The 26935-nt window shown below is 55.7% G+C and overlaps 1 protein-coding gene across 2 annotated transcripts; it reads right to left on the bottom strand.

The window, feature by feature from the left end:
* ASIC1 (acid sensing ion channel subunit 1) lies at nucleotides 726–26935 on the bottom strand. Of its 2 annotated transcripts, none has more exons than XM_021091640.1 (12): nucleotides 26796–26935; nucleotides 25539–25916; nucleotides 24747–24942; nucleotides 6255–6405; nucleotides 5519–5646; nucleotides 5067–5217; nucleotides 4642–4698; nucleotides 3765–3918; nucleotides 3239–3330; nucleotides 2666–2745; nucleotides 2470–2574; nucleotides 726–2281 (listed from the first exon to the last, which is right to left on the bottom strand). In XM_021091640.1, the coding sequence occupies exons 2-12, from the start codon at nucleotides 25898–25900 to the stop codon at nucleotides 2177–2179; spliced, it is 1581 nt and encodes a 526-aa protein (XP_020947299.1). In that variant the 5' UTR covers nucleotides 25901–25916; nucleotides 26796–26935; the 3' UTR covers nucleotides 726–2176. The 2 variants fall into 2 exon arrangements, with proteins under 2 accessions (XP_020947299.1, XP_020947298.1); XM_021091639.1 differs by having other exon boundaries at nucleotides 5067–5220; nucleotides 26796–26899.

The following is a 26935-nucleotide window of genomic DNA, read 5'->3' as shown; positions in this document are numbered from 1 at the left end:
CTTGTCCCATCCCAGGACCAGCGTATCCCTGCTCTGGCTCCCTTACTCCTCCCCTGATTGGCCCCAATCCAAGGTCAGCTCTTAGTAGGAAGTCCTACATACTATTCAAATAAGAGAAGAACGACACTGAAGAGGAGATGGTTGAAACCCAGTTTATTAGACCAGAGACATGCGTCACCCATAGCCCTGCCTGCTGTTCCCCATCTGGTGCACACCCTTTGGCCTTGCTCCTGCTTCCCTCTGGAGAGGTCTGATCTCCTAGGAGTTCCCAGGAACCCAGAGTTCCCAAAGATCCTACAGCCTCACCCTGCAGCTCCAGGTCAATGCACAGGTGACCTGCCACAGGTCTTGTTCTGGGGGTGGAGACTGAGAGACAGCTGGGCAGAGAAGGCCTGGGAAGAGGCAGCGCTCTGGCCTGAGGGGAGCGCCTGGTGGAGGAGGCACGGCAGGTCCTTGGCCTCACAGGTTTCTCATTAAAGTAGGAAGGGAGGGACAGAACGGCAGAGTTTTAACTTCCCCTCTAGGCCTGTCTCTTTCCTCCCGCTACCAAACCATACCTTACCAGAAAATATAAGTGGTGGGCTTGGGTATTAGGTGAGCAAAGGGGCCTGGGCAGCCAGGAGGGAAAGGCCACTGACTAAAGACCTCAGCTGCCACCTGTCAGCACCCTGCTGCTTCAGCTGCAGGGGTCCCCAACCCTCAGCTCCCTCTGTCTTTGCCACCCCTTGACGTATTGTGCGGAAGAGATCTCCATCCCATGGGAGGGGGCTCTCTCAGTAGCAACCCCCTTCCCTGGAGAGGTCACAGTCAGCCAGGCAAAGGACACTGGGGTGGGTGGAGCAAGGGAGGGAATGTTAAGGCTGCAGGGAGGGCAGAGGGTGCCCAGGTTAGGGGGAGAGGGTGAGGCCAGAAAGAGGCAGAGCTTGTAATTCACAGCTTCCTTTATGTCACCACCGAGACAGTGCGAAGGTTACAATGCGCGTGTCGTCTCCTTGTGCTTCTTAGAGGGATGTGTGTACACAGTACAGACACCAGGGGAGAGTCCAACTCTTTATACAGGCGAAGGCATTCAGAGACCAGGGACGGGGTGGAAACACAGAAAGGGGAGCCTGGCGTGGGAGGGTGGTTCTTAGAGACAAGAGGGGATGGAGTAGAGACGGAGTCAAGGGAAAGTATATACAGAGATATAGCAATATAGAGTCTGTATCATATAGAAATAGAAAATGCAGATGAAGGTGTTGAGAGAAGCAAATGAAGTTTCGGAAGAGGACTTGGGAGAGTTCCATAAGAAAATTTATGGATGTGGCCCTCTGCAGGGGCCCCGGGAGAGGGACCAGTGAGGTTAGGCACCAGTGCCCCTCTCCCTGAGCTGGACACCAACCAGCTGGATCTTTTATGGGATGGTGGAGGAGGGCTGCCTCTTGGGATTTCTCTCCAGCAGCTCTGGGTGGACATGAACCTGTAGGTATCAGGATGTGGCCTACAGCACCAGGGCCACATCATGTCCCCAGCTCCACTTCTGGAGATTCCCCCACCTCCACCTCCCTGGAGACGTCACACTGTGTGAGGTGGCGGTGTGGGGACAGATACAATGGAGGGTTCCTGCCTGGAGACTTGGGGTTGGGGGGGGGTCACTGGGCTGAGAGGGTCTCTTAAGGCTGGGGAAGCCCCCCCTACTAGCCCTCCCCTTCAAGGTACATTCTCTGGTTTGGGGCCAAATTGCAGGCCCCGAGGATCCCCTCCACCCCCCACTGGGAGGGGGCTTTGGTGACTGGTGGCAGCAGAATGTGGGTGGACACTCAGATGGCAGACAGCCGGACAGACGGAATTCAGGCTGGGAGCTGTTGGGAGGCAGCATGGAGCAGAGAGGGGCAATCTGAGGTCACTGGCCCCATTCTCTCTTTTTAGTTTCTGTTTTAGATTAGTTTTGTTTTTTGTTTTGTTTTGTTTTTTTTAAAGAAAAGAAAAAAAGAAAAAGAATGGGATAGAGGCAGGGAGAGGACTCTATGGTCAAGACTCCTTCCTCACCACAGACAAGAGGAGAGGACCGCCCAGGAGTGGGGGCTGCCTTGGGAGGGGGGAGTGAGTCCCCAGGGCAGATGTTGGGGGGAACTGGGGGCCCCCTTGCGCTCCTAGCCCTCCCCATCTAGGCCTTTGGTACAGTGGCCTGCGGGGCTCAGCAGGTAAAGTCCTCAAAAGTGCCTCGGGCCGGATGGTGAGGTAGGATGTTGGCAGCGTACGTCATCCCAGCAGGATGGCCCCGGAGGCTCTCACATGGGTTCTGGGGGATGGCACAGGACAGGGACTGGTTAGGAGGGCCACAGGTGGCGCTGGGGCGAGGGGGAGGCAAGGGAGAAAGGATGGCAAGGGGGGTGGTCCTGGGGGGGGTTGGGGGGTGGTCCTGGGGGGGGTCCCGGGGTGGTGGGGGAAGGGGTGGGGCCGCGGGGCGCCGGGCTCTCGCTCCCTCACGTGTCTTTTGACGTCATCCAGGCTGAGGGCCACACCCTTGTCCGCGCTGCTCCGTTTGGCCTCCTTCTGGCACTTGCCGCGGCGACACAGTTTGTGTTTAATGACCTGAGAGGGAGGTGGGCTGGTGGGCGGGTGGCGGCCCGACTGGAACCCTGCCCGTCCAGTGGCTCCGCCTGGGCGCCCCGCCCCCACTGACCTCGTAGGCGTAGTCGAAGAGCTCCAGCACCGTGAGGATGCTGGCCCCGATGAACAGCCCCATCTGGCCACCAATGTCACCTGCAACGGAGGACCACAGGGAGGTTAGTGGAAGTCAGCACACAGTGGGAGGGGCAGAGTTCACTGGGACTGGGGCAGGCAAGTCACATTTGCAGAAAGAGGGGCAGCCTTCATTAGAGAAGCATGAAAGCACTTCTGTGTGTTGGGTTTGTTCCCTTCATGCTTTTCTGCATTTTTCTACTTTTCTAAAATGAACAGACATTATTCAGAAAAAAGCAAATTTTTACCAAATACCCCAACCCTCTTATTCTCTGGGAAATTTTTCAAGGGCATATGAAATAGTTCCCTATTTGTGCCCAGGGGCCTGTCTCTGCCACTTTGCTCTAAGCAAAGGCTCAACACCCTTGCTCGGCCATATACCAAGACCATAGAGTTTGGGGGAAGGCCCCTGGCAGAGGCCTTGTGGGACAGAGGTGAGCAGCCTGCTTCGGGTGGTAGGGTGTCACAGTGTGCCCATGGCACGGGAAGGGGCCAGGTGCCATCAGCAGCTCACCCAGGAGCCCTGCAATCTCATAGGCCTTCTTCTGCTCGATGGTCTCATAGTTGAGGACTTCAAAGAAAATGTCCAGCACCAGGATGTTCTCCCTGCAGAGGGGTTGGGAGAGGAGACCTCGGTTCAAATCGCACCTCCGTCCCTTACTGGCTGGGTGACCTTAGCAAGTTATCCTCTCTGCATCTCAGTCTCCATGTTTATAAAATGAGATGCTGGTGTGGATACCTGCCTTTTCCAGTTGTCCTGGGGAGTAAATGTGATGAAGTAACTGAAAAGACGCTCTGTACACCAACAACTGTGAGGTGATGCCGGTTACAGCAACGAGGATGAAGACAGACGAGGAAAGAGAAAGGGGCACTTCTCCTGCTTGTTCTGGCTTGTTCTTCTCTCTGCACCCACCCCAGACTCTTAGGTTGCCTTCCCCGTGTTGCCTCAATTTCCCCGTCTGCTAGGCCCCATCAGAGTCCACCCCAACCCTTCACAGTGGCAGCCCAAGGGTCCAGCCCTGCACAGTCAGAGCCCTTACCCTATGTACTGCTCAGACTTGTTGAACTTCTTGGCCAGGTACTTGGCTGATGCTTTGCTGGGGATCTTGACCATGGACAGCTCCTTGCCATAGCGGGTCAAATTGCAGGGCATTTCACACACACAGTACTCCTGGTCCTTCTCCACCAGGAAGTCTGTGTCAGCCAGGTGAGAGGTGCCAGTTGAGTGGTGCCCTCCTGCCAGCACCTTCCCGACACACACATCCTGGCCCTGCCGAAGGGGAGCGTGGGCCTCCCTTCTCTTTCCGACTTGTTCTTGACAACCCTGTGCCCAACTGTGCCAATCCTCACCCAGTCTCCCCATGGATATTTCTTTCTTTTTTTTTTTAGGGCCGCACCTGCAGCATATGGAAGTTCCCAGGCTAGGGGCTGAATCAGAGCTGCAGAGCTGCAGCTGCTGGCCTGTGCCACAGCCACAGCAGTGTAGGATCTGAGCCACATCTGTGACCTATGCAGCAGCCTGAGGCAGCACCAGATCATTAACCCACTGAGCGAAGCCAGGGATCAAACCTGCGTCCTCATGGATAGTAGTCGGGTTCTTAACTAGTCACAACAGGAACTGACCCCATGGATATTTCGTAGTCCCATACCTCCATTCTTTCAGGCCCCTCCGGGGTCAACTAGCTGAGGTGCTGATGAGAGTGGCCCCCCCCGCCAGGTGACCCCTGTTCATTTCTCACAGGGGCCTCTAGAGCTGCTGCTATTCCCAGCCTTGCTAAAGTCAGACACAGGAGCATTCAGGTGAGGGCTGATCCAGAAGTTACTTGATGCTTCTGGGAGCTTGCTCTGAGACCCCTATGCATATGGCTGGCAGCACCTCCTTCCCTCCCCCAGACTCCCCGGGACAGGGGTGCTCACCCAGAGCAGGGTCTGCACACTCCTTGTACTGCTCTGGAGTGCAGTATGGGGCATCCCCTAGAGAGGAGAAAAGACAGCGATGCAGGATGGAGATTAAAGGGGCCCCGGGACACAGGCGGTACCAAAGCCGAGAAGCTGGATGCTGGGAGAGGATAGGAATAGTCGGCCGCTAGTCCATCCTGGAGGCGATCCACCCCACAGTCCTTCCCTCCTGGACCCTTCTCACCCATCCTGATGGGTACAGGCAGGAATCGAGGTCAGAGAGGCAAGTGCCATATGGGGATGGACTGGGGCTGAAACTGGGGTGGGGAGAAGCCAGCTGGTCTTGCTTGCATGTTGGCAGGAGGCTGATGTGCCGGGGAAGCTGGCGAGGGGCAGTGCAGGCTCAGGGACCCAGGACTGTGTCTGGAACTTGGGGGCCTGACCTGGCATGTGCACCATGCGGCAGTTACAGTTCTCCACCAGGTAGCGTGTCTCACAGTCGATGCGGCAGGCGGTAATGCTGTAGGAGTCGAAGAAATCCAAGTCCATGGTAACAGCTTTGCAGGTGCCCCAGGGCGGGGGCAGGTAGATGAGCTGCTGGGAGAGCCGGGGAGCTGGGGGGTGTGGGGACTTCTCCCCGAGTCACCTTGAAGGACTTCTCTGACAAGATGCAGAACTCAGGAGTGCTCCCCCCTCTCCCTCTGCAGCCTCTGAGGGTCTCAGAGTCTATGGAGCTTCCTGCTCATTAAATCATTCATGCTTCTGACTAGTCAGCGGGCTGCCCAGGCCCTAAGCTCACCTGTCCCTCCGTTACTAACTGCCCACCACTCCATCTTGACACCCCCCCCCGCCCCCGAGCCCCCTCCCCGGGACCAGCCTCCTGTGGCCCTCTCACCCGCTGCTCTTGGCAGGCCACAAAAGTCTGGAACCCTGGGGCTACGCCAAAGCCCAGCTGGTCGATGAAGGGAGGTTCGTCCTGACTGTGGATCTGCACTTTGATGCCTGCTTCGAAGGATGTCTCATCTGTGGGAATGAGAGGGGTGTGTCTCGGGAGAGCTTCTTACTCCCTAACCTTCCAAGCTGATCCCACCTCTCCTGAGATAACCATAGCCTAGCCTGGGACCAGGGGAGGGTAGTTGGTCCAAGGGCCCCTGGCCCAGCCCCAGCCTCCTTCTGGGGCTGCCCCGAGGACCCCTGCATCCTTCACACTTCTTTTTCTATGCTGGCTTCGGCTCCACATCTCAGTGTTTCAGATTCTCTGTCTCGGAGGCTCTGCATTTCTCTCCCTCCTCTTCTCCCTTCTCCCCCCACCTCTCTCTGCCCCAAGGCCCCCGAGACCAGACAGACGGCAGGCAGCCCAAGAAGAGAGGGAGTTATTTATAGAATGAGTGGCGGCCACAGATGGAAAGGGATGGCTGGTTACCTTGGAGAGTAACTGAGCCAGGAAGGGGAAGGCAGGGAAATGTGAGTGCGGCAGGCAGGTAGAGTGGGAGATGGAGACGGCGAGATGCTGGGAGGCAGCAAGGAGAGCCCACGCCTGGCCTCAGGTCCACAGCAGAGCCTGGGAGCCCCCGGCAGAGGCCTCGGCCTGGAGCCATGCATGGGGTGGGGGAGCGAGAGAGGCAACATACCGGTCTCCCCCCATACGGGCAGGTACTCGTCCTGCTGGATGTCCAGCATGATCTCCAGCCCATTGCCCGTCCCACTCTTCATGGTCTTCAGCCGGGGACGCCCATCTCGGCCCGAGTTGAACGTGTAGCACTTTCCATACCGCGTGAAGACCTGGCGGGGGCAGAGCGGAGAGCCTGAGAGTCCCGCCAGCCCCTCGACCGACCAAGGACTGTCTCCGGCCCCACGAGCTGGTGGAGTCCCTTCAGGAATGACCCCTCCTGAGCAGCCCCTTCTGTTTGTCTTCCTTCCCACCTGTTCCGTCCTTCGTGGCCCTGCTGCGTGCCCTGGAAGGCTGATGATCCCTGCGGGGTGCACTGCCTGTGCCCTGTGCCACCGGCCTGGGCTTCAGGTTGGTTTTGACCAATGAGAGGTATCCGTAAGGGGTCAGAGGGCAGAAGGAGAGAGAGACCAGGGTATTATCTGCCAGTGTTCTGGTGGCTTAGACCCTCTGTGACTACAGATCCTGCTGAAAGGGCTCCCTGCATCGCACTGTTGCCTCCCTGTGCTCCTTTAGCCTGATGTGACAGTTTCTCACTATTTCTAGGAGCCTCGGGCCCCCTCATTGGTTTCTTTAACTCTGTCCACAGCTCTGTAAACCTTCCCATTGTTAAACTCTTTTCAATTGGAGTTCCCATTGTGGCTCAGCGGTAATGAACCCAACTAGTATCCATGAGGATGTGGGTTCGATCCCTGGCCTCGCTCAGTGGGTTAAGGATCCTGTGTTGCCATGAGCTGTGGTGTAAGTCGGCAGCTGTAGCTCTGATTTGAACCCAAGGCTGGGAACTTCCATATGCCACGGGTGCAGCTCTAAAAAGACAAAACAACAACAAAATGACGATAGAAACTTTTCAATTAAACTATCCCAATAATAATCTGTCTCCTGCTGGGACCCTGGCATACGTGCCTCTGTCACCTGGATCCCATCACTGCCATATCCCTGAACCCTCCTTTGCATCCTCTTCTCAGGCCCAGGACCTTCCACAACATCTCTTCTCCTGGATTTCACCCCAGGCCTCGGAAATCCTGCTCCCCTCAAGACCAGGCTACGCTTTTTAGTTTCCTCTGCCATCAGCCCCTTAGATCCATCATTGTCCCATTATCACCAGAACCTGAACATCCAGGACCTGGCATGTTTGGCGATGCCTGTGCAGAACTGTGAGGGCAGCAGAGGAGTCCTCAGTCCTGGGGGCAGTCCCCCCGACCCCGTGCCGCAGAGCAGCCCTCACCGCAGCTCGGTCGACACAGCCACAGAGAAAAGTGAACTGGTTCTTTACCGCCCTTGCCCCACAGCCCCCCAGACCGCTTCCAGCTTCTCATAAATGGAGCGGGGGTGCTTTTATTACTGCTAGATGGTGACAAAGTCCACAAAGCAAGTCGTAAGAGAGTAAGAGAGCGACAGTGTCAGGCTTGATGGAGCAGCAGGCCGTGGGGGAGAAAAGCGGGTTACTACTCAGCAATAGAGTCCTTGCATCCTCTGCCTCCTAGAATGGCCTCCTGCTCCCACCTCTGGAAAAGAAAACAAGTGCCCTCGCCCATTTTGTGGGTGAGGCCCAGAGATGAGGTAGAGAGAACACCTAACGCCCCAGCCACACTACCAGCCACAGGTTCCAGGCGGGACACACACTCATGCTTACCCCCCACATGGGGATGTGGGGCTGAGGCTCGCTGGGAGCTGCAGCCTTGCGCTGGCTGAGGGCTGAGCTGCTGACTGGTGGATCGCTGCTGCCACCTGGTGGTTCCATACAAGAAGTGTCTGTTCTACCCTGAGGTCCTGAGGAAGCCAGGTTGACCCCTTCCCTGTCCGGTGTTCCTCTATCTCCCCGCCTATCTGAGGTCCAGCAGCCAAAACCTCCAGGCCCCCATCTGTGTGCAATCAGTCCACGATGCACTGATACAATGACACCCACGTGCCCCTGAGCGAGGGAGGAGGTAGGGAACTGAGAGGGTGTATGTGGGGAGGGAAGGCCTGGCAGCTGGCAGCTGGAGGGGACAGGAGAGGAGTTGGGCCAGACTGAACTGGAAGCTTGGTTCCACAGCAGGGAAGCCCCTAGACTCCTTGTGAGGGCTTCCCCTGGGAGGAGGGTCCCTGGCCACTTAGAACTGGGGGGTGTGGGGAGGATTTACAAGAGAACTGTCTCTCTCTCTCTCTCTCTCTCTCTCTCTCTCACACACACACACACACACACACACAGCAGGAGGAGCACAAGAAGACCACGTGAGCATGCAGTGAAGTCCCTGCTGCGGGAGCTGCTAACGACGGTGTGGTGGGGTGCCTGTGGGACACCTCCCTACCCCTCTGCCTCCTTCCACACCCTCTGCATCTCCAGAGACCAGGTGGCACTTGCCCCAGCTCTAGTCTGGGGGTGACAGTCAAAATTAAGGCCAGATGGAACTAGCGACTCTCATACTCAATGAAATAAGTCAGCAAGAGAAAGACAAATACCATATAATATCACTTATATCTGGAATCTAATATATGGCACAAACAAACCCATCTATAGAAGAGAAACTCATGGACTTGAGAACAGACTTGTGGTTGCCAAGGAGGGGGAGTGGGAGGGACTGGGAATTTGGGGTGAATAGATGCAAGCTATTGCACTTGGAATGGATACGCAATGAGATCCTGCTGTATAGCACAGGGGACTATATCTAATCACTTGTGATGGAACATGATGGAGGATAATGGGAAAAAAAGAATGTATATAAAGGTATATACAACTGGGTCACTTTGCTGTACAGCAGAAATTGACAGAACATTGTAAATCAACTACAATACAATTTTTAAAAAAATCATTGGCCAGGCATAGGCACCTCCCACCAGATCAAAGGTTGACCCAAGGACAGAGGAAGGTCCTGATGCTGCTGGGTCATGGAGAGGTCTAGGAAAGGACTGGACAGGCTGGAGCCTCAGGGCAGCAACAAATTACCAACTCTGTTTCAAGATTCTCACAAAGAGTGCAGTCCTGGCCGGGTGTCTCCGAGGCAGGGCGCACGGGGTGGGGGGGGGGGGTCCTGTGAGGCGGGGGAGGGGCAGGATGGTCATTAGCCCCAGCCCCAGGAGGTGACCGTGGCAGACCCTGTTGGGGTGTCGTGCCAGGCATGGGCCCCCACTCACCACTGAGAAGTTGTGAGGGCCGCAGGGCCCCCCACAGTAGGAGCAATAGAGCAGCATGTCCTCCAGCCGGTGGCAGGAACGGTTGTAGAAGCGGTGCAGGTTAAAGGGCTCCCCAGAGAAGGCCTCGGGCCCCGGGGGGCGAGGGGCACCCCGGGGTCATCGCTTTCGTCCAGCCCCAGCATGGGGGCCAGGTAGAGCAAGTCGGGGTAGCTGAGCTGGGACAGCCGCACGGCATTGGTGTTGCAGAGGGTGACCGCCGGGAAGGCCAGCTCCGTGGTGGCCACTTCGTCCAGCAGAGTCACATGTGGGTAGCTGAGGTAATAGGCAACTCGATCCCCGACCTGGCACAGGAAGGCACCCAGTGCCAGGACAAAGGCCACTGCCCACAGGGCCTGCCGTGGCCCCGGACCCCCCTCCACAAAGACATGGCTGGCGCCATGGAGGGTGCAGCTGTTGGCGAAGGCCACCAGGTCCATCGGTGAGTCCCCTTCTCTGGCCTCCTTCCTCCCTGCCCCCTTCTCCTCTTCTTCCTCTGATTCGGAGCTGTCCTGCCGTTGCCGCGGGTGGGGACCCCAAATATCTCCCAGGGGCCTGGGGGTGTCTTCTCCAGAGGAGAATGACAGAGAGCAGAAGATCTGGATGGGCATCGTTCTCAGGGGCTTCCTGGCCCCGGGGGTGGGGGTGGCAGGAGAAGGAGGAAGGAGATGCGATCTTAAGCAGGGGCCGGCAGGCCAGCCAGTCCGCTCACCAGGTCTCTGCCACCCGGCTGGCCGTCCTTCCTCGGCAGGGCCTCGGTGGCAGTGTGGCTGAGGTGGGGCGGGGCTGGAGAGGAGAGGAGGACCAGCCTGCCCTGCCAGGGAGGGCGGGTATCTGTGCTGATGAATAATTGATGGCAGTGGGAAAGGGAGGCTGATGGAGAGGAGCGGGGCCAGAGCCCCTTTCCTGCCACCAGCTCCAGCAGGACGCAAGGGATGGACGACAGAGTGGAGACAGGGGCTCCTCGTGCCCACCTCTGCAGGTGAGATGGGATCTAGCGGAGCAGAGCCCTGGCTCTCCCTGCCGCGACTTCAGCCAGCCAGGGTCGCTGCCCCTCCACCAAGACACGGACACTCAGGCTCCCGCTCAGCCTCCAGTCCAGCCGGCTGCTCAGCCATCAGCGCCCCTCAGCCTTCCTGCCCCGGTTCCCAGTCCTCTCCCTCATTCTCACCTGGTCCAGTCATTCCCGCACACTCTCTGGGCACCTCTAATTCTTCTCTAATTCCCCAGACTCATAATCTCCCCAGTTTTCCCAACACACCCGTGAATCCCAATTCCCCTCCAATTACTCCTCCATTCCCTTCTAATCACTGGGCTGACCACAGTTTCCTTCCGTTCCTTCCTGAACCCCTAGTCACTGCCTTGACCCCCAGTTTCCCTCCAGCCATCCGGGAAGCCATGGGGCTCACTCCCCAGGCCCGCCCCGTGCTGAGCTGCGCTCCTTCTGTGGCTTGGGGGGCAGCCCAGGTTCCATTAGCAGAGGTCTCTCACTGACCACAGACTCATTTATGGCAAGTTCCTGGCACCAGGGGGAGGGACCCTGTCTCTGGCAGCTGAAAGGCTTCCTGGCAGATCCTCACTCCCCCTCCCAGCTTGCCCGCCGCAACAAACAGTCCAGGGGAGCAGCAGAGGGCTCCTCCTCCAGGGGGTGACAACACGGAGGTCAGAACCAGGACAGGGTCCCGGGTCAGGAGGAGAGTGTTCAGAGCCAACCTGGGGTACCCCCAGAACCCTCAGCCTCGCAGATGCCCCCAGCCCTTCAGTCCGAGGCTCTCTTGCTCCCAAGCTATCATCCCCGCCTCCGCCGCCCCCCACCAGGCCCCTGGCCCCTCTCTGGGCTCTGATTACTCAGGGCCACTGGTTGAGGAACTTGAGCCACGAGCCAAGTCTCCAGGGCCTAGAAGGTGACCTGAGGGGAGGAGAGGGAGGGAGGGAGGGAGGGGAAGCCTATTAACCCTTCCTCTGCAGGGCCAGAGGAGGAGCTGCAGGGGTGGGGGGTGGGGGTCAGACTCTTGTCTCCTTGGGATTTTCTATTCCCTAACAGCCCCAGGATCCCTTCTCCTCCTCCCCTCCCTGTCCCTGCTCCCAGGATCGTCCCTTCTCCATTTGTACACCCTGGAGTGTGTTGGGGCTGAGAGGCAGGGTGCCAGGTTCTAGCAGAACTGACTGATGTGGGACCTTTGGCTTCAGCTTTGCTGCCAGGGACACAGAGGTCCCAGAAGAAGAGCAGCCTTTGAGATCTGGCCCTTCTCCATCCTCAGTCTAGCTGCCTCCTCTTTTGCCTAAATAATCACCTCCCAACTGGCCTCCCTAACTCCCCGCCTCTCTGTAGCTTCTCCCTTTAGTCCATGCTATGTAATTCTGACCATTCTTCAGCTCAAAGACCTTCTCTCACTCCCCAGTGCCTTCTGGTAAATTTCACTGCCATCCCCTGGACTTGGCAATTTACCCTCCAGCCTCACCTCCCACCCACCTACCCTGCCCAGTCCAGCATCCAGCCACCATGTCCTTCTCCCATTCCACAGGCACACGAGGCGCATCCACAGTGCCATGCCTTCCCCGGACTCCATCTGGAGAATTTCTACTCCCTATCCAAGACCCTACTCACATGTCCCCTCCTCCAAGAAGCCTGCCCTGACTCCACAGGGCTCAGTGAGTGCCCACCCAGGGAACAGACTGAAAGGTCCAGTTCTGCTCAATCTCTTCAGGCATGAATAGTGATCAGTAGCTCTTTAAGGACAAGGACTATGAGTATGAAAGACCAGGACCCAGGGGCCGCATGGAGAAACGGGAAGCGAAAAAGACCAGGAACAACCAGGGCAACCAGAGATAAGTCACCACAGAGAAGAGGAGAGACACCTCCGCCCTCACCTTCAGCTGTATGAATTCAAGTGTTCCTTTTCAGTTTCCTGTCCCATGTGCATTTTCATCCTGCCTACCTGACCTCAGCTCTTGGAGGGCTTTGCACGTCCCCAGGATGTGTTTCGGAGGTGCGTGTCAGAGCTGGGTTGGGGGTGGGACCTGCTTAGGTTGAGGCTTAAGCTGGGGAAGCGCAGCCGCCCATGCCTTCCACACCCACTAGGGGGCATTGTTTCCCTCCTGCAGCCTTCCTGGAAGGGGAAGGAGATTGGACTTCCAGAGGGAAGAAACTAAGGCAGGGCAGCCTCACCAGAAAAGGGCGGGCATGCCCAGAGCAGCTTCTGAGGGCAGCACATTTGCTGGGGCTGGACCTTCTTCCCCCGCAACCAACACAAAGACCTACACTGCACACCTACACATCTCTACACACACACAGCCCTCTTGTGGGCGACAAAGACACCCCCCACCCCGGCCGCCTCCCTCCTCCATCCGCTAACAGTCTCTCCTCCTCATCTCATTCCTGTAGACAAACCCACCACATTTTTCACAGTAATAGGGAGGCGAGGAAAGCATCAAGCCGCACAGGCAGACCCCCCCCCCCGCCCCCGCAGGCACAGATGGCCCCAGGAGAAGTGCCCCAAAGCAAACACACTCGCACGACACTCATTTCTGAACCCTCTGCCCAAGGACTCGACCCCTCCCTGCATCACTCCCCATAGCGCTTTTACGCTGTGCGTGGCCACTGGGTAGTTTCTGCCTTTCCCCACGACTCTCTCTGAACGCCAGCCACCCTTCCCATCTGTGGACTGTTTCATGCGTTTCAGTTGATGCCTCATGGGATACTTATACAACCCGGCAAAATAAACAGGTTTGAGTAATTTCACCCCACTTGACAAATGAGGAAATTGAGGCACAATGAGTCGTGCAGGTCTCATGGAGCGCAAGCAGTGGGCTTGAGATGAGAAGCAGTCCGCCCTTCCGGATCCCTTCCTTCTTCTTCATTCTTTCATTGACCCATCAAATGTTTACTGCGTGCCCCAGCGCCGGAGAACAGATAAAGGACTGGGCCCTTGTGGAGCTTATTATCTAATGGGGGAGATGCTTTTAAAATATCCCCCAAATAAATATGTAATGACACACTATGATAAGTGCTATGAAAAAAAGGACTATGGTTCGATGGAGGCGAATGACAGGGAGATCTGACCTAGGCTGGGGAATCAAGGAAGGTTTCTTTAAGGAAATGATGTCGGATTTGCAATCTGGGAGTTCCCTGGTGGCACAGCAGGTTAAGGATCTGGCGTTGTCATGGTAGCGGTTGGGGTCGCTGCTGTGGTCAGGTTCAATCCCTGGCCAGGGAACTTCGACAGGCTGTGGGTGCAGCCCCCCAAAACTGCAATCTAAAGAGTAAAGAGGAGTAATTAGGTAAAGGTCTGCATGTGTATGTGTTTTTTGGGGGGATATTCCAGAGAACAGAGTCGGGGCGAAGGTCCCGCGGGGAGAGAGCTGAGGTGGGACCAGACCGCTCAGGGCCTTGAAGGCTGGCTGGGTAAGGATCCGGTCCCATTCCCTATGGAAGGACCTCAAGCATTCAGAGCAGCATTTTGAAGAGACCACTCGACATGGAGCGGTGGCGTGGACTGGAATGGGGGGATAGAGTGGAGATGTTTAGGAGGCAACACTGGCAGATCCCGTTAAAGGAAGTGAGGGAAACGGCGTATCAGGGATGAGTTCTAGTTTGCGTAAGTGGGCGAATGACTTGCTAGGTCAGGAACACAAGTACAGGACTAGGTTAGGAGCTAAGATGCTGAATTTGGCTATTTGGAACCTTGGGGAGATCCTTGGAGATGTTAAGTGGGAAACTGGCCACTGGGGCTGATGCTAAGAGGAGACAGTGGGCTGCACCATACATTTGGCGGTTGTCGGGGTGTAGATGGGAACTGAAATCATGAGTGAAGATGAGACTGCTCAAGAATAAAACATAAAGGTTTTTCTGAAAAAAAGAAAAATGGCCTGATTCGGCAGTATTTTCTAAAGCTAACAGAACCCTAACCCATGACTTAACCACAGCTCCTAGTTATATACCCAAGAGAAATGCATGTGTATATCAGACCTAAAGACATGAACAGGATGGTTCATAGTAGATTTATTTATACTAGCCCCAAACTAGTAAAAACCCAAATGTCTAGCAAGAGTTGAATGAATAAATAAATTGTGGTATATTTACATTAATGCTACTACACAGCGTTGAAAAAGAACTTATTACTGCTGTGTAAGATGAGACTGAATCGCACAGATATAATCATGAGCAAAAGAAGACACACACAGGAGTTCCCTGGGGTCCTAGTGGTTAAGGATTTAGCATCATCACTGCTGTGGCTCAGGTTCGATCCCTGGCCCAGGAACTTCTGAATGCCGTGGGCACAGCCAAAAAAGAAGACAGACACAAAAGTCTACACACTGTCTAGGAAGTTCAAGGACTGGTGAAATCTACCTAGACTGATAGAAATCAGAATAGTGATAATCTTATAGGGTAGTATTGACTAGGAAAGGGCCTGAAGGAACTTTCTGGGGTGCCAGAAATATTTCACACTTTTTTTCTTCTTTTTTTGGCCACACCTGTGGCATATGGAAGTTTCCAGGCCAGAGATCGAATTTGAGCCACAGCTGCAACCTACACCACCACTGTGGCAACTCTGGATCCTTAACCCTCTGGGCTGGGTCAGAGACTGAACCCGTGCTGCCAGAGACAATGCCAGATCCTTAACCTGCTGTGCCACAGCAGGAACTCCATATTTTATACTCTTATACCAATGTAAACAGATACCAATGTAATACATAAAATATTACATTGTAAGGTGCATTGCTATAAAAATATACTAATTGGAGTTCCCGTTGTGGCGCAGCAGAAACAAATCTGACTGGGAACCATGAAATTGCGGGTTCGATCCCTGGCCTGGCTCGTGGGTTAAGGATCTGGTGTTGCCGTGAGCTGAGGTGTAGGTCAAAGACGTGGCTGGGATCCCATGTTGCTGTGGCTCTGGCATAGGCTGATGGCAACAGCTCCAATTAGACCCCTAGCCTGGGAACTTCCATATGCCGCAGGTGTGGCCCTAAAAAGACAAAAGACAAAAAAAATATATATGAAAAACTCGTCAAGCTGTACCGTTAAGTCATACCCTTGCACTTTTTTTTTGTTTGTTTGTTTGTCTTTTTGCCTTTTCTAGGGTCGCTCCTGTGGCATATGGAGATTCCCAGGCTAGGGGTCCAAGCCGGGTCTCCAACCTACACCACAGCTCAGGGCAACGCTGGATCCTTAACCCACTGAGCAAGGCCAGGGATCGAACCCACAACCTCATGGTTCCTAGTCAGATTTGTTAACCACTGCGCCATGATGGGAACTCCACCCTTGCAATTTAAAAGAAGAGGATAGCTTGCAATTGAGACTTGAGTAGTGCCAACACTTAATGGCCAAGTGGAAGAGAATGAACTGGCAAAGGGACAGGAGTAGTTTGACAAATGAGGAAAATCAAGAGAGTACAGTTGTCAGGAAAGAGAACAGTGCAAACAAGAGGTGGTGGTCAACCATTTCAAATGTTTGAGAGACATCAAGGATAAAAAATGTTGGAAACCTGGAGGTCACGAGTGGCCGTGGCGAGAACTATTTGGCAAAATGTCAGGGATGAGGGAAGAAGCCAGCCTGGAGTGGATGAGAGAGTGAGACAGAGTTGAGGAAATGGAGACAGTGGACTATATACAGAACTTTTAAGAATTTTGTTTGTGAAAAGAAGCAGAGAAAATGGAGCTGGAGGGAGCTGTGGAGTTGAGAGATGTTTGTTTGGGCGGGTTCTTTCCTTTCTTTCTTTCTTTCTTTCTTTCTTTCTTTCTTTTTTGGTCTTTTTAGGGCCTCACCCATGGCATATGGAGGTTCCCAGGCTAGGGGTCCAATTGGAGTTACAGCTGCTGGCCTATGCCACAGCCACGCCAGATCCGAGCCACATCTGTGACTTACACCACAGCTCATGGCAATGCCAGATCCTTAACCCACTGAGCGAGGCCAGGGATCAAACCTGCAACCTCATGGATCCTAGTCAGATTCGTTCCAACTAAGCCATGGCTGAAACTCTGGCTTTTGTTTTTTTCTTAATCTAAAGCCTGCTACATAGTAGGTGCTCAATAAATGATAGCTGTCATTATAGCTATACATTTTAAGATGGAGAATCTTAAGCGTGTTTCTTTCTTTGTTTCTTTCTTTCTTCTTCTTTTTTTTTTTTTTTTTTTTTCCTTTTTAAGGCCAAACCCATGGTCTATGGAGGTTCCCAGGCTAGGGGTCGAATTGGAGCTGCAGCTGCTGGCCTACACCACAGCCACAGCAACATCAGAGCTGAGCTGTGTCTGCGACCTACACCACAGCTTATGGCAAGGCCGGATCCTTAATCGACTGAGCGAGGCCAGGGATCGAACCCACATCCTCATGGATACTAGTCAAATTCATTTCCGCTGTATCAAGACAGGAACACCTTAAGCATGTTTCAACATCAGTAGGAAGGTTCCACTGGAGAGGGAGCGACTGATGATAACGGAGGCAGAAGCAGAATCCTTAAAGTAAAATTCCCATCAGGGTGGCAGAAGATCAGGTGGAAAGAATAGGTTGAGACTTCTGCCTAGATGAGATGGATAGGTTCCCAGAAGGGGGGGAGATCTTGTCTGAGGCTTCTATCTTCTCTGTGAAGTGGGAGACAAAGTCATCCGCTGAGGGTGAGAGGGGGGCTAGGAAGGGTGGCAGTTTGAGAAGAATGGAGAAATTTACTGTAATCCTTGGGGAGAGCAAGCTGACCTGGAAAACAGCGGGGTTGCCAGGGCAGCACTGCAGGCCCATTTACAGATATTGATTACAAATGCAACGTGATTCCCAGCTGACCTGTTGTGTGACTTCCTCTAGTAGAGCTTGGCTGAGGAAGCCAATGATGGGTCCATCTAAGGTTGGGACTTGGCCAAACGGTGCAATGGAGAGGCAGAGGAGTCAAAAGATGGTGTGCCCAACCTAAGGCTGGGGTGCTTCTCTTTTTTTGTCTTTTTAAGACAACGCCAGCAGTGTATGGAAGTTCCGAGGCTAGGGGCTGAATTGGAGCTGCAGCTACAGCCTATGCCACAGCCACAGCAACACTGGATCTGAGCTGCATCTGAGCCGCATCTGCAACCTGTGCTGCAGCTAGAGGCAAAGCCAGATCCTTAAGCCACTGGGTGAGGTCAGGGATCAACCCCCCATCCTTATGGATATTAGTCAGGTTCTTAACCCGATGAGCCACAATGGGAACCCCTGGGGATCTTCTCTTTTGCACCCTCTCTGTCCTATCCTTCCTCACCACACTGCCTCTTAGAGCATGGACAGCAGGGGAGCTGGGTATCCTCCTCCATGCCCCCCCCCCAGCTCCTACCATCATGCATGAAGAACCTGAACTTAGAAGATCTGAAGTCAAGGTCCTGCTCTGGCATTTTCTGGTTGTGTGACCTCAAGCAAGTCAGGTAATAGCCCTGAACCTCAGTTTCCTCAACTTTCAAGTGAAGACTTTAAAATCTGCCCACCTCCCAGAATTATGAGGATCACACAAGCTAGAGTAAAGGGAATTTGTAAATTGCAAAGCATGACTGAAAGAGAAGATTAATTTGCTAGTATGTGCTCTGCATGGGACCAGAGGTTGGCGTGCACGAAGCTCTCTCCTGCAGCCACGTGAAATGAGTTGTGTGTGCCCCCGTTCACATCCACATGTTCCCACTCTCAGATACGCACACGGAGATGCCCACATGTGCTGGCACACCTGGGGCGCACGTGCAGGGTGTGATGAGGAAGCCTGAGTTGGCTGCTGTTCATGGTCAAGGCCACTGCAGCAGTCTCTCCCCTAGGGATGTTCCCAGCCTGGCACGATGAAGATGAGGTGGCACACCAATCAGACACACGACACCCAGCTGCACAGCCCAACCTCCCTGGCCTCCAAGCCTGTCAGCCACATCGAGGGGGTGCAGACAAGAGGAGTGGGAAAGGGTTTTCTTTCCAAGAACTCACAGGAGCTCAGAAAAAAAACCACAACTTGCCCTCCCTCCCCCTCCGAGTGGCCTTGGAGAGGCTGGGGTGATAAAAATCTCTGTCCTTAAAGGATCTTAAAGGAACTTCCCCTCAAGGTGACTACATAGCAGTGTCGTGTTCATTTAAAATTTTTCCACAAGGAAGACGTCTGATGCATGTGTCCAGGAAAATGGGTACTGAACACCCATTCTAAACGTGGGCCAGCCTGGGCTGGGCCAGAGTCCCAGAGGCTGAAGGAGAGACTTCCCCTTGGCAAAGAACAGTTTGGGGTGGGGGTGGATGTGTGGCATATGGAAGTTCCCAGGCTAGGGGTCGAACAGGAGCTACAGCTGCCAGCCTACGCCACAGCCACAGCAACTCCAGATCTGATCCGTGTCTGTGACCTACACCACAACTTATGGCAATGCCAGATCCTTAACCCACTGAGCGAGGCCAGGGATCGAACCCATGTCCTCATGGACACAAGTCGGGCTGGTTACCACTGAGTCACAATAGGACCTCCTGGCAATAATTTAAAAATCCACTAAGCTGGAGTTCCCGGTGTGGCTCAGTGGTTAACAAACCCGACTAGGATCATAAGGATGCGGTTCGATCCCTGGCCTCGCTCAGTGGGTTGGGGATCTGGCATTGCTGTGGCTGTGGTGTAGGCCGGCAGCTGTGGCTCTGATTCGACCCATAGTCTGGGAACTTTCATATGCCACAGGTGTGGCCCTAAACAACCCCCCCCCGAAAAAAATCCACTAAGAGCCCCCTTTGGTCACAGGAAATTGAGCCTAGAAGCTGAGAAATGGAACCAGATGAGACTATACCCAAAATAGACCCCAGGAGTCTCAACACCCAGCCTCATTCTCCACACAGACAAGGCACACTGTTCCTTCATGCTGTCTCTTTCCTGGCTTTGCCTCCCAGAATCCCCACATCAGGGTCCTGCCTGGAAGGTGCTCAGCGGAAGGGTAGAGGCCCCTGGAGTGGCCACTTCCGATAAACAGGGAGGAAAGGCTCGTGCCTAGAGAGCCTGGCCAAAGACAAAGGCCCTTGTTGGAGAGAACCGGGCTGCTTGTCAGCTGGGGAAGATGCCACACATTCTGTAGGAAGGGGTTTCTGGAGTTCCCATTCTGGTGCAGCAGAAATGAATCCAACTAGGAACCATGAGGTTGAGGGTTCGATCCCTGGCCTTGCTTAGTGGGTTGAGGATCCGGCGTTGCCGTGAGCTGAGGTGTAGGTCACAGACGTGGCTCGGATCCCTAGTTGCTGTGGCTGTGGTGTAGGCCGGCGGCTACAGCTCCGATTAGACCCCTAGCCTGGGAACCTCCATATGCCGCGGGTACGGCCCTAAAAAAAAAAAAAAGGCAGAAAGGGAGTTTCTGAATAGCTGAGCTGTGCTGAGGAGACTGGAAGGTCTCTATTTAGACGTCGAGGGTCCTCTCATTCCTGCACACGACTCTCTGCTCCGAATGGCTTCCCTTAGTATCCCCAGCGCTCTGGGCCTCTCTGGGTACTGCCCGGGGCTCTAATCTCCCGGAAGGCGGGGACAGAGTCGGCCTGTTCACCACCGCCCCCTGGTGCCCAGCACGGGGCTTGGCCCTTCCGAGGGGCTCCGCCGGTCACAGGCAGTGCTCAAGTGGAGTCTGACTCCCAACCCCAGCCCCTCGGGCTTAGTATTCAGTCTCCCTCGCCATCCCCCAAGAATTGAAACTGCTTTCCACAAAGTTGAGGCAGGCTCCCAAACAAACTTCACTCACGGCAGAAACGTCCAGACCCCTCCGCCGGCCTCCCCTCTGCCACCTGGACGCACACCGGGTGCAGCAGCGGCCCCGACGTCGAGTTCTCCCCTGGCTGGAGCGGGAGAAGCCCAAGGCTGCGAAGCGTTGCTGCTCCCCACCCCTCCGCTCCGGCTCTGCCCCCACAGGCACTTAGAGCCCTTCCCTATTACTTTAGCCACGGCCTGGGACCAATTAACCGAGAGTAGTAGCCTCTTAGTAGACGGGAGAGGGGCGGAGTCGGAAATGACAAGCGATGGGGGAGGAGGAGAGGGAGGAGGTGGGAAAGGAAACTGAGTCACCCAAGGGGGTGTGTGGTGTGCGCGTGCGCGCGAGCTCAGGAACGAGTAGGAGAGAGAGACACCCCCCCCAACGCAGGATTCTTGCACCTGGCTCTGTTCTACCCCAGTCCTCTCCCTCCAAACTCTGGCACTTCTGAGGAAAGGAGGGAGGGAGAGACGGGAAGGATAAAGTGGGAGGAGGCAGCCAAGAACGCTAGAGCGGGGCGCCCCTCCTCCAAAGCTACCCTCCCCACTCCAGCCTCTCCTCTCCCGTGCTCACTCCCCTGTCTGCACAACCCCCCCACCCCCCGCAAAAGCCACCAGGTCTCTGGGTAGGGTAGACCTATGGTCCTTTCTCTCTCTGAGGGTAGCCGTCTGGGCAGCCTTCCCCTCCGCAGCTCCTCCGCTGGAGGGAATAGACCCAGGTAGTGAGGCCGGTCCCTCCCCCGGGGTCTCCTGAGCTGCTATGGGGTGGGTGTAGGGGGGTGAGGGGTGTCGGTGAAGGGGCAGAGTGACCCGGCCCTGGAGATAAGGGAGCTCCCGTTGCTAGTCCTGGCTCTCCCTGGGACCTGCCATCCCTCACTCTGCTGGCTGTAAGATGACCTCTCCCTCCGCCCTCTGAGTCCCAGGATCGCCCATCTCATAGCATCCCCCCGCCCAGGGGCTCCAGAAGATTCCTGTTCCACTTCAGAACCTTGGTGGGATTTCTTTGCCCACCCCTGTTACTCTGCCTCTTCTCTGGGAGATTCCTGTCCCCACTCCAGGATCCCCTCAGGGACTTCTGTCCCCCATCCCTTGTCCTCCAATTCCACCTCCTCCTGAAGGAACGCTATCCCCCCTGCACACCCACCCCTGTGATTTCCATTCTCTGCCCTCCCCTTCCATCTCTTCCAGGTCCAGAAATGAATTCCTGCTTCTCTCTCCCCCAGGCAAAGGCTCTGGGTCTCAGCTGGAGGAGGAGGGGGTGGCATAGGGCAGACTGGGCCACCATCTGCCAGCCCCCTCCCCTTGGTGCTGTTCAGCATTCCAGCCACATCGGCGCTCCCACTGCCAGGGACAGATAAGGTGCAGCTGGAGGCTGGCACCAGCTGCGACTGTGCTCACTCCCCCTTCCCCCACCCAGACACCGGCAGACAGCTGCGCCCCCCCAGCCCCCTCCATGGAACCCCTGCCCTGCCTTGGCCTGTCTGGCCTCAAAGTGGGGTGGGAGAGTGGACTCTCAGACCCTGTTGCCCTGGCAACAAAGCACCCCACCGAGAAGTAAGAGGTGGGAGGGGGAGGCCTGTGTGTGGGTCTTTGGTAGCTCAGGGGAAGCCTACCCCACAGGGCTGCTTGGGATGCTCTTCCCATGCCCCTCTGCCTCTTCAGTCCCAAGGCATTTCCAAACCAGCTTCTCCCGGATTTAGCCCGGGTTCCCCAGACTCTCCCAAGCTGACTCAGCCGCAGCTGGGAGATGAACCTGGCCAAACACCACTTTGACTACCAGTCCATCCCCTGAGGTTGAGCTGGACTCAGAAGCACATGTAGGGGGAATGCTTGTCACTGCAGGACTTCCCCCTCCCCCTACCAAGGAAGCTGGGATCTCTAAGGGACCAGAAGCCCTTCCTGTGCCCCCTACACTGCCTTCCAGGAGCAGAGTTCCTACTGTTGGATGAGGGTTCCCCTTGGAACCAGTGGAAGAGTTCCCATGGACCCATGCACACTATATTTTGCAAACACTTTGAGTTGGGTTTGGAACCCCAGTTAAGAACCTCTGCTCTCAAGGCAGCAGAAGATGCCAGGATGGTCTCCACTAAGCTTGGACCCGATAGACAGAGGCTTTCTGTCAATATATGTCCATCGGCTAGATACACACCTCTCAGCCTAGCAGAGACCAGCAAGGATGAAGAGGCAGATGTTAACTATGGGACCCAGGAGAGGAGGGAGAAGGTGGGCATCAGGCAAGGAGTGTCTGCGCCAGGAACTGGAGGACAAGGGAAATGCAGGAGCATGGCAGCACCCCTGCGCTCCACCAGCGAGACATCAGACAGAGATTCACAACCTGATTCCCGATGGGCAGTGTAGAAAGGGGCTGGCAGCGAGGTCGACCCGAGAGATTCGGGGTCATGTCTTTGACATGGGCACAGAAAGAGCAAACACGTGATCTAGAACCAAGGAGGACCAGCGTTGTGGCAAGAGGAAGAACTCAAATTGCTCCAGAACTTTGTGAACCAATCATATCTCCATTTGACTGTATAGGGTTGTCCCCTCAGGCAACATGGACCAATCACATTTCGGTATCTCCATTTCTATGAACAAAACATGGCTTAGCAACATCATTTTCTGGACATGAGGAACCAAGGGAGCCTCAACTGTATACTTCCTGTGAACTCACTGTAATCCCCCTTCGTGCCGTCACACCTTCCCAGGTGGAGCCAAGCAATTCCCTTCCTCATTCAAATACTCCAAACCATCCCACCTAATGAGTTTTCTCTGTTCTTCTTGATGGTCCCTTCTGCTTGGGTGTGGGGTATGTTGGAGAGGAGTAGGGCTCTGGATTTCACTTCCACCTTCACCTGCAGCTCTACTTCCCTTGAGACTATAGTTGATAAGCCTGGGATCCCTTTGGGCTCTGGAGAAACCAGGACAAGACTCTCCTGTTTTGAGGAAGGAAAAGAGGGGAAAAACTGGTTCTTGCATCATGCTAGGCTCCCTATGAGCTTATCTTGGCAAGGACTGTGGTCATGTAACCTTTGTCCAGCGGCAGTGACAAAAGCCCGTGAAACTGGTCTCAGAGCAGAGCTTAAAGAGATTGGGAAGTCTTGCGTAACTTCAGCAGGGAAAAACGAGCATGACCATGCCTCCAACCTTTCTACCCAAACAAATGCAGCTCATGTTCCCACAATGCTAGGGGGGAAGCAAGCAAGTGGGGAGAGAAAGTGGTCAGGAAGAAAAGGGGAGGCTGGTGGGGGGGAGAATTGGTGGCAGGCACAGACAGCAAGAGAGTCCTAGGGGAGCCTGGGTTGTCAAGAGCGATGGCCAGAACTGGAAGTGGTCATGGTGACTCCAGGGTCAGCCATATTAACCAGAAGAGCACGCTGCATGACATAAGTTCTAGTCCTGAGTCTGTCACCAACCAGCTCTGTGGGTGCAGGCAACTCATTCTCTCTGTCCCAGCTTGTGCACTTGCAAAACAGAGCTAATGTGGCTATTTATCCAGGGGATTGAAGGAGAGCCTAGCAAGCATGCTCAAGAGTTCCAAGCATCATCCTCACATTCGGTGTTAACTTATTCAGACACAACTCCAGGTCTTCTGGTGCCTTTCCAGACTCTGCCTGATTCTAACCGCTCCCCCACCCCAGGAACCTGTATGACCTGCCCAAGATCACCTGGCACATGAGATGCCACTCAGTTCTCCTAACCTTCCCTGGGGTGCTGGCTTTGAGGCACCCCCATCTGTGTGTGGTGGGGTTATGAGTATCTGTGGGGCATCTCCATTTTAAGAAGCAAAGGGAGGAGTTCCCTGGTGGCCCAGTGGTTAAGGATCCCCTGTGGCACTGATTAGATCCTCGGCCCAGGGAACTTCAGCATGCTGTAGGTGTGACCCAAACATACGAGAAAAAAAAAGAAGAAGCAAATGGAGTCTCCAGTTCAGCCATGATTGTGTGTCCCAAATCATCTTTCCTTCCTCGGACCCCAACTCTGTGGGCTGGCAAGGGGTAGCCCAACGGGACTCTGTGTGTGTGTGTGTGTGTGTGTGTGTGTGTGTGTGTGTGTGTAATGGCTGAGGGAGAAGAGGATGGCCAGGGAGGTGTGGCATAGAGAGAATTACCTGTTAGGCTATTTAAGAGAAAGCTTCCCTTACTTCCCTGTCTCATGGTACTTCTCAGACTTTCATTCAACACACCCGGGGATCTAGTTAAAATGCAGACTCCGATTCAGTAGGTCTGGGAAGAGGGTGTCAAAGCCCTACATTTCTTTCAAGTTCCCAGGTGATGGTCCTTGGACCTCACTTTGAGCAACAAGGTGGCAGTGTACCCAGCACCACCCCCAGCTCGACACCTGTAGCCCAGAAGGTAAACTTGATGGGGTCGGGACCCTCCCAGGCACTGTGCACACGCACATCAGTGCGCCATGGGCTGTCTGTCCTGCCGTCACGGACACAAGGCTGAGGCTGTCACGAAGAGCAAATGCACTCCTGAGCAGAACAAACTCCTCTTCTGCCAGAAGGGAACCCTAGGGACATACAACTTCCTCCCTAGAGGCCTTCCCGGTCCCAGGCGCCTCCTCCTCCAGGACCTGCTGACTCCTGTCCCACACCAGCCAGGGGACTCACTCACCACCTTGAAGTCCTCGGCGCTGCAGACCTCCCCCCGGAAGTGGCAGGAGAGCAGCATGTCTCGAATGTCGTGCCCTGCGCGGTCATAGAACTCGCGCATGTTGAAGGGCTTGGGCTTGAAGCTGCGGAAGTTGGCCTTGTCCTGCAGTATCTCCAGCTGCTTTTCATCTGCCATCTGTGTGTCCGGTATCTCATACCTGGAGCCCAGGGGTGAGCAGCGCATGGATCAGCAGGACCTTCCGTTCCTGCTTCCATTTGGCCTCCAGTGTCCCACGCCCAACCTTGGGGGGAGGGCAGCATCCAGCCCTGGGCAGAGGCACAGAAGGAGAGCTGGGCGTGTCTAGAGGACCTGCCCCATGGGGTCTAAGAAGACAGAGGATCTGCAGTGGCTGCCCAGAGGCTGGGCATCTCAGCACATGGGTAAGGGGGGGGGGCAGAGATCAAGGCAAGAACTATGGCTTTTATACTATAGTTTAAAGATGGTTTGCTTCCATCCCCCGAGTGAGGAGAAAATTGAGACACAGTGGCAGAACGGTGGGCAAAAGTCACTCTAAAGGGGGGAACGATGTCTCACAACTCAGGCTGGATAGGGGCAGAGCTGTTTGGAACCGTACTGGGATCAGAGATTAGGTGCCCTTAATCGAGGGCTTGGCAGGACCCCAATTCCTTCGCTGTGAATGGCAGGTTTGAGTGGGGGGGCGCTGGAGGGCAGGGTTGTCTGAGCTGTATGATGGGTTAGAGAGGAAGCACCCCCTCGGGCGTCTGGGAGCAGGGGTGGGTGCTAGCCGCCCACCTGTTGTTGAGCAGAGCCAGCAGCTCCCCAGCGTGGTACAGGTCATTCTTGGAGACTTGGCTAAAGCGGAACTCGTTGAGGTTGCACAGCGTGACGGCAGGGAAGGTGAGCTGGGAGGCAGCCACCTCGTCGAGCTTGGTGACGTGGTGGTAGTGGAAGTAGTACTGCACACGCTCGGTGCACACGCACAGCAGCACGGCCAGCGAGCCCAGGAAGCACAGGGCCCAGAGAGCCCGCTTGAGAGACAGCCGCTCGTAGGAGAAGATGTGGGCCAGGCCGTGCAGCGTGGAGCTACTGGCGAAGGCCTGGATGCTCACCGGCTGGACGCCACCCACCTCCTCCTCCTCAGCCTTCAGTTCCATCCTGGCCGAGGGGATCCTGGGGGAAAGGGGGGTGGGGGAGTCTGTCACTGTCCTGGGGTAAGAGTACACATGGCGTCCCTCCAAATGTGTCCAGCCGGAATCCCCATCTCCAGAGGTCACTGCCTCTGGGGCAGGAGGCTTCTCGGGTGTGCAAGCCCCGAGGTGGCTGGCCAGGGGTCATACTCCCAGAAGAGGTTTTCTCCAAAGGCAGGGGCTTGGGGGTCAACTCAGGCCAAAAGAATGCTCTCCCGGGAAAGCCTCCGGGGCCAGGGGAGACCCCAGATGTAGTCATCCGAGGACGAGAGGGAAGTCCCAATGTTCCCACAGGCAGGCACAGGAGTTCCTTCCAGATGTGGGGTCACTCTGGGACAGGAATGTCCACCCCAGCCCGGAGACGCAAATTCCCCCAGATGGGCCGAATCCGGGGTCAGGAGTTCCTGGGCAAGGGTGTTCCCAGGATTGAGCTTTTGTCCCCGTGAGCTAAACCTGGGCCACAACCCCCACCCCACCCCCCGGGGGGGGGGAGGTGGGGAGGGGCCCAGGCTGAGTCCTCACCTGCTGGCGGCTCCAGTCCTCAGATCGGCGCAGGCTGTCTGTGTGCATGTTTGGGGTGGGGGGGTGGGGGGTAGAGGGCAGCCCGAGGTGGATGCCCAGGCATGGGGTGGGGGGGCGCGGTTCCCTATGACAGCGAGCTGTCCTCGCCCCGGACGCAACCCCCGCCCCCCCACGCCTTGAGTCTAGCTTCTCGACGCAGCCGGATCCCCTGCTCGGCCCCCGCCCCCCTCCCCAGCCGCTGAGACGCCCCGGCAGCCGGGGAAAGCGAGAGGGGAGGAAAGTCCTGGCTTCGGGGCGCTGGGGAGTCCCGCAGCCAAAAGCGGGGGGACCGGAGACCCACCTGAGGGGGCTTCGGGAACCCGGCAACCGGCGGCGGGTCCTGGGGCGCGGGGCCAGACGCGGGCTCAGCGCCGAGCCGCGGAGGGGCTCATGGCCCGGAGCGGGAGCCGGCGGCCGCCGCGGCACGCCGCGCAGAGCCCT

Source organism: Sus scrofa, chromosome 5, assembly GCF_000003025.6.
Source record: "Sus scrofa isolate TJ Tabasco breed Duroc chromosome 5, Sscrofa11.1, whole genome shotgun sequence".
In the NCBI taxonomy this organism is placed as follows: domain Eukaryota; kingdom Metazoa; phylum Chordata; class Mammalia; order Artiodactyla; family Suidae; genus Sus; species Sus scrofa.
Note: the sequence above shows the minus strand (reverse complement) of the source record. Positions and strands in the feature narration are given on the sequence as shown.

Bases quoted from the DNA above. Each gene is read 5' to 3' on its own strand.
- ASIC1 (XM_021091639.1), bottom strand. From the start codon at position 25,900: ATGGAACTGAAGGCTGAGGAGGAGGAGGTGGGTGGCGTCCAGCCGGTG. The intron at 6,406-24,746 runs GTGAGTGAGTCC...TGCCCCCGCCAG, and splicing joins GCGCCGAGGACTTCAAGGTG to GTCTTCACGCGGTATGGAAA. The intron at 5,647-6,254 runs GTATGTTGCCTC...TCATTCCCACAG, and splicing joins GCCCGTATGGGGGGAGACCG to ATGAGACATCCTTCGAAGCA.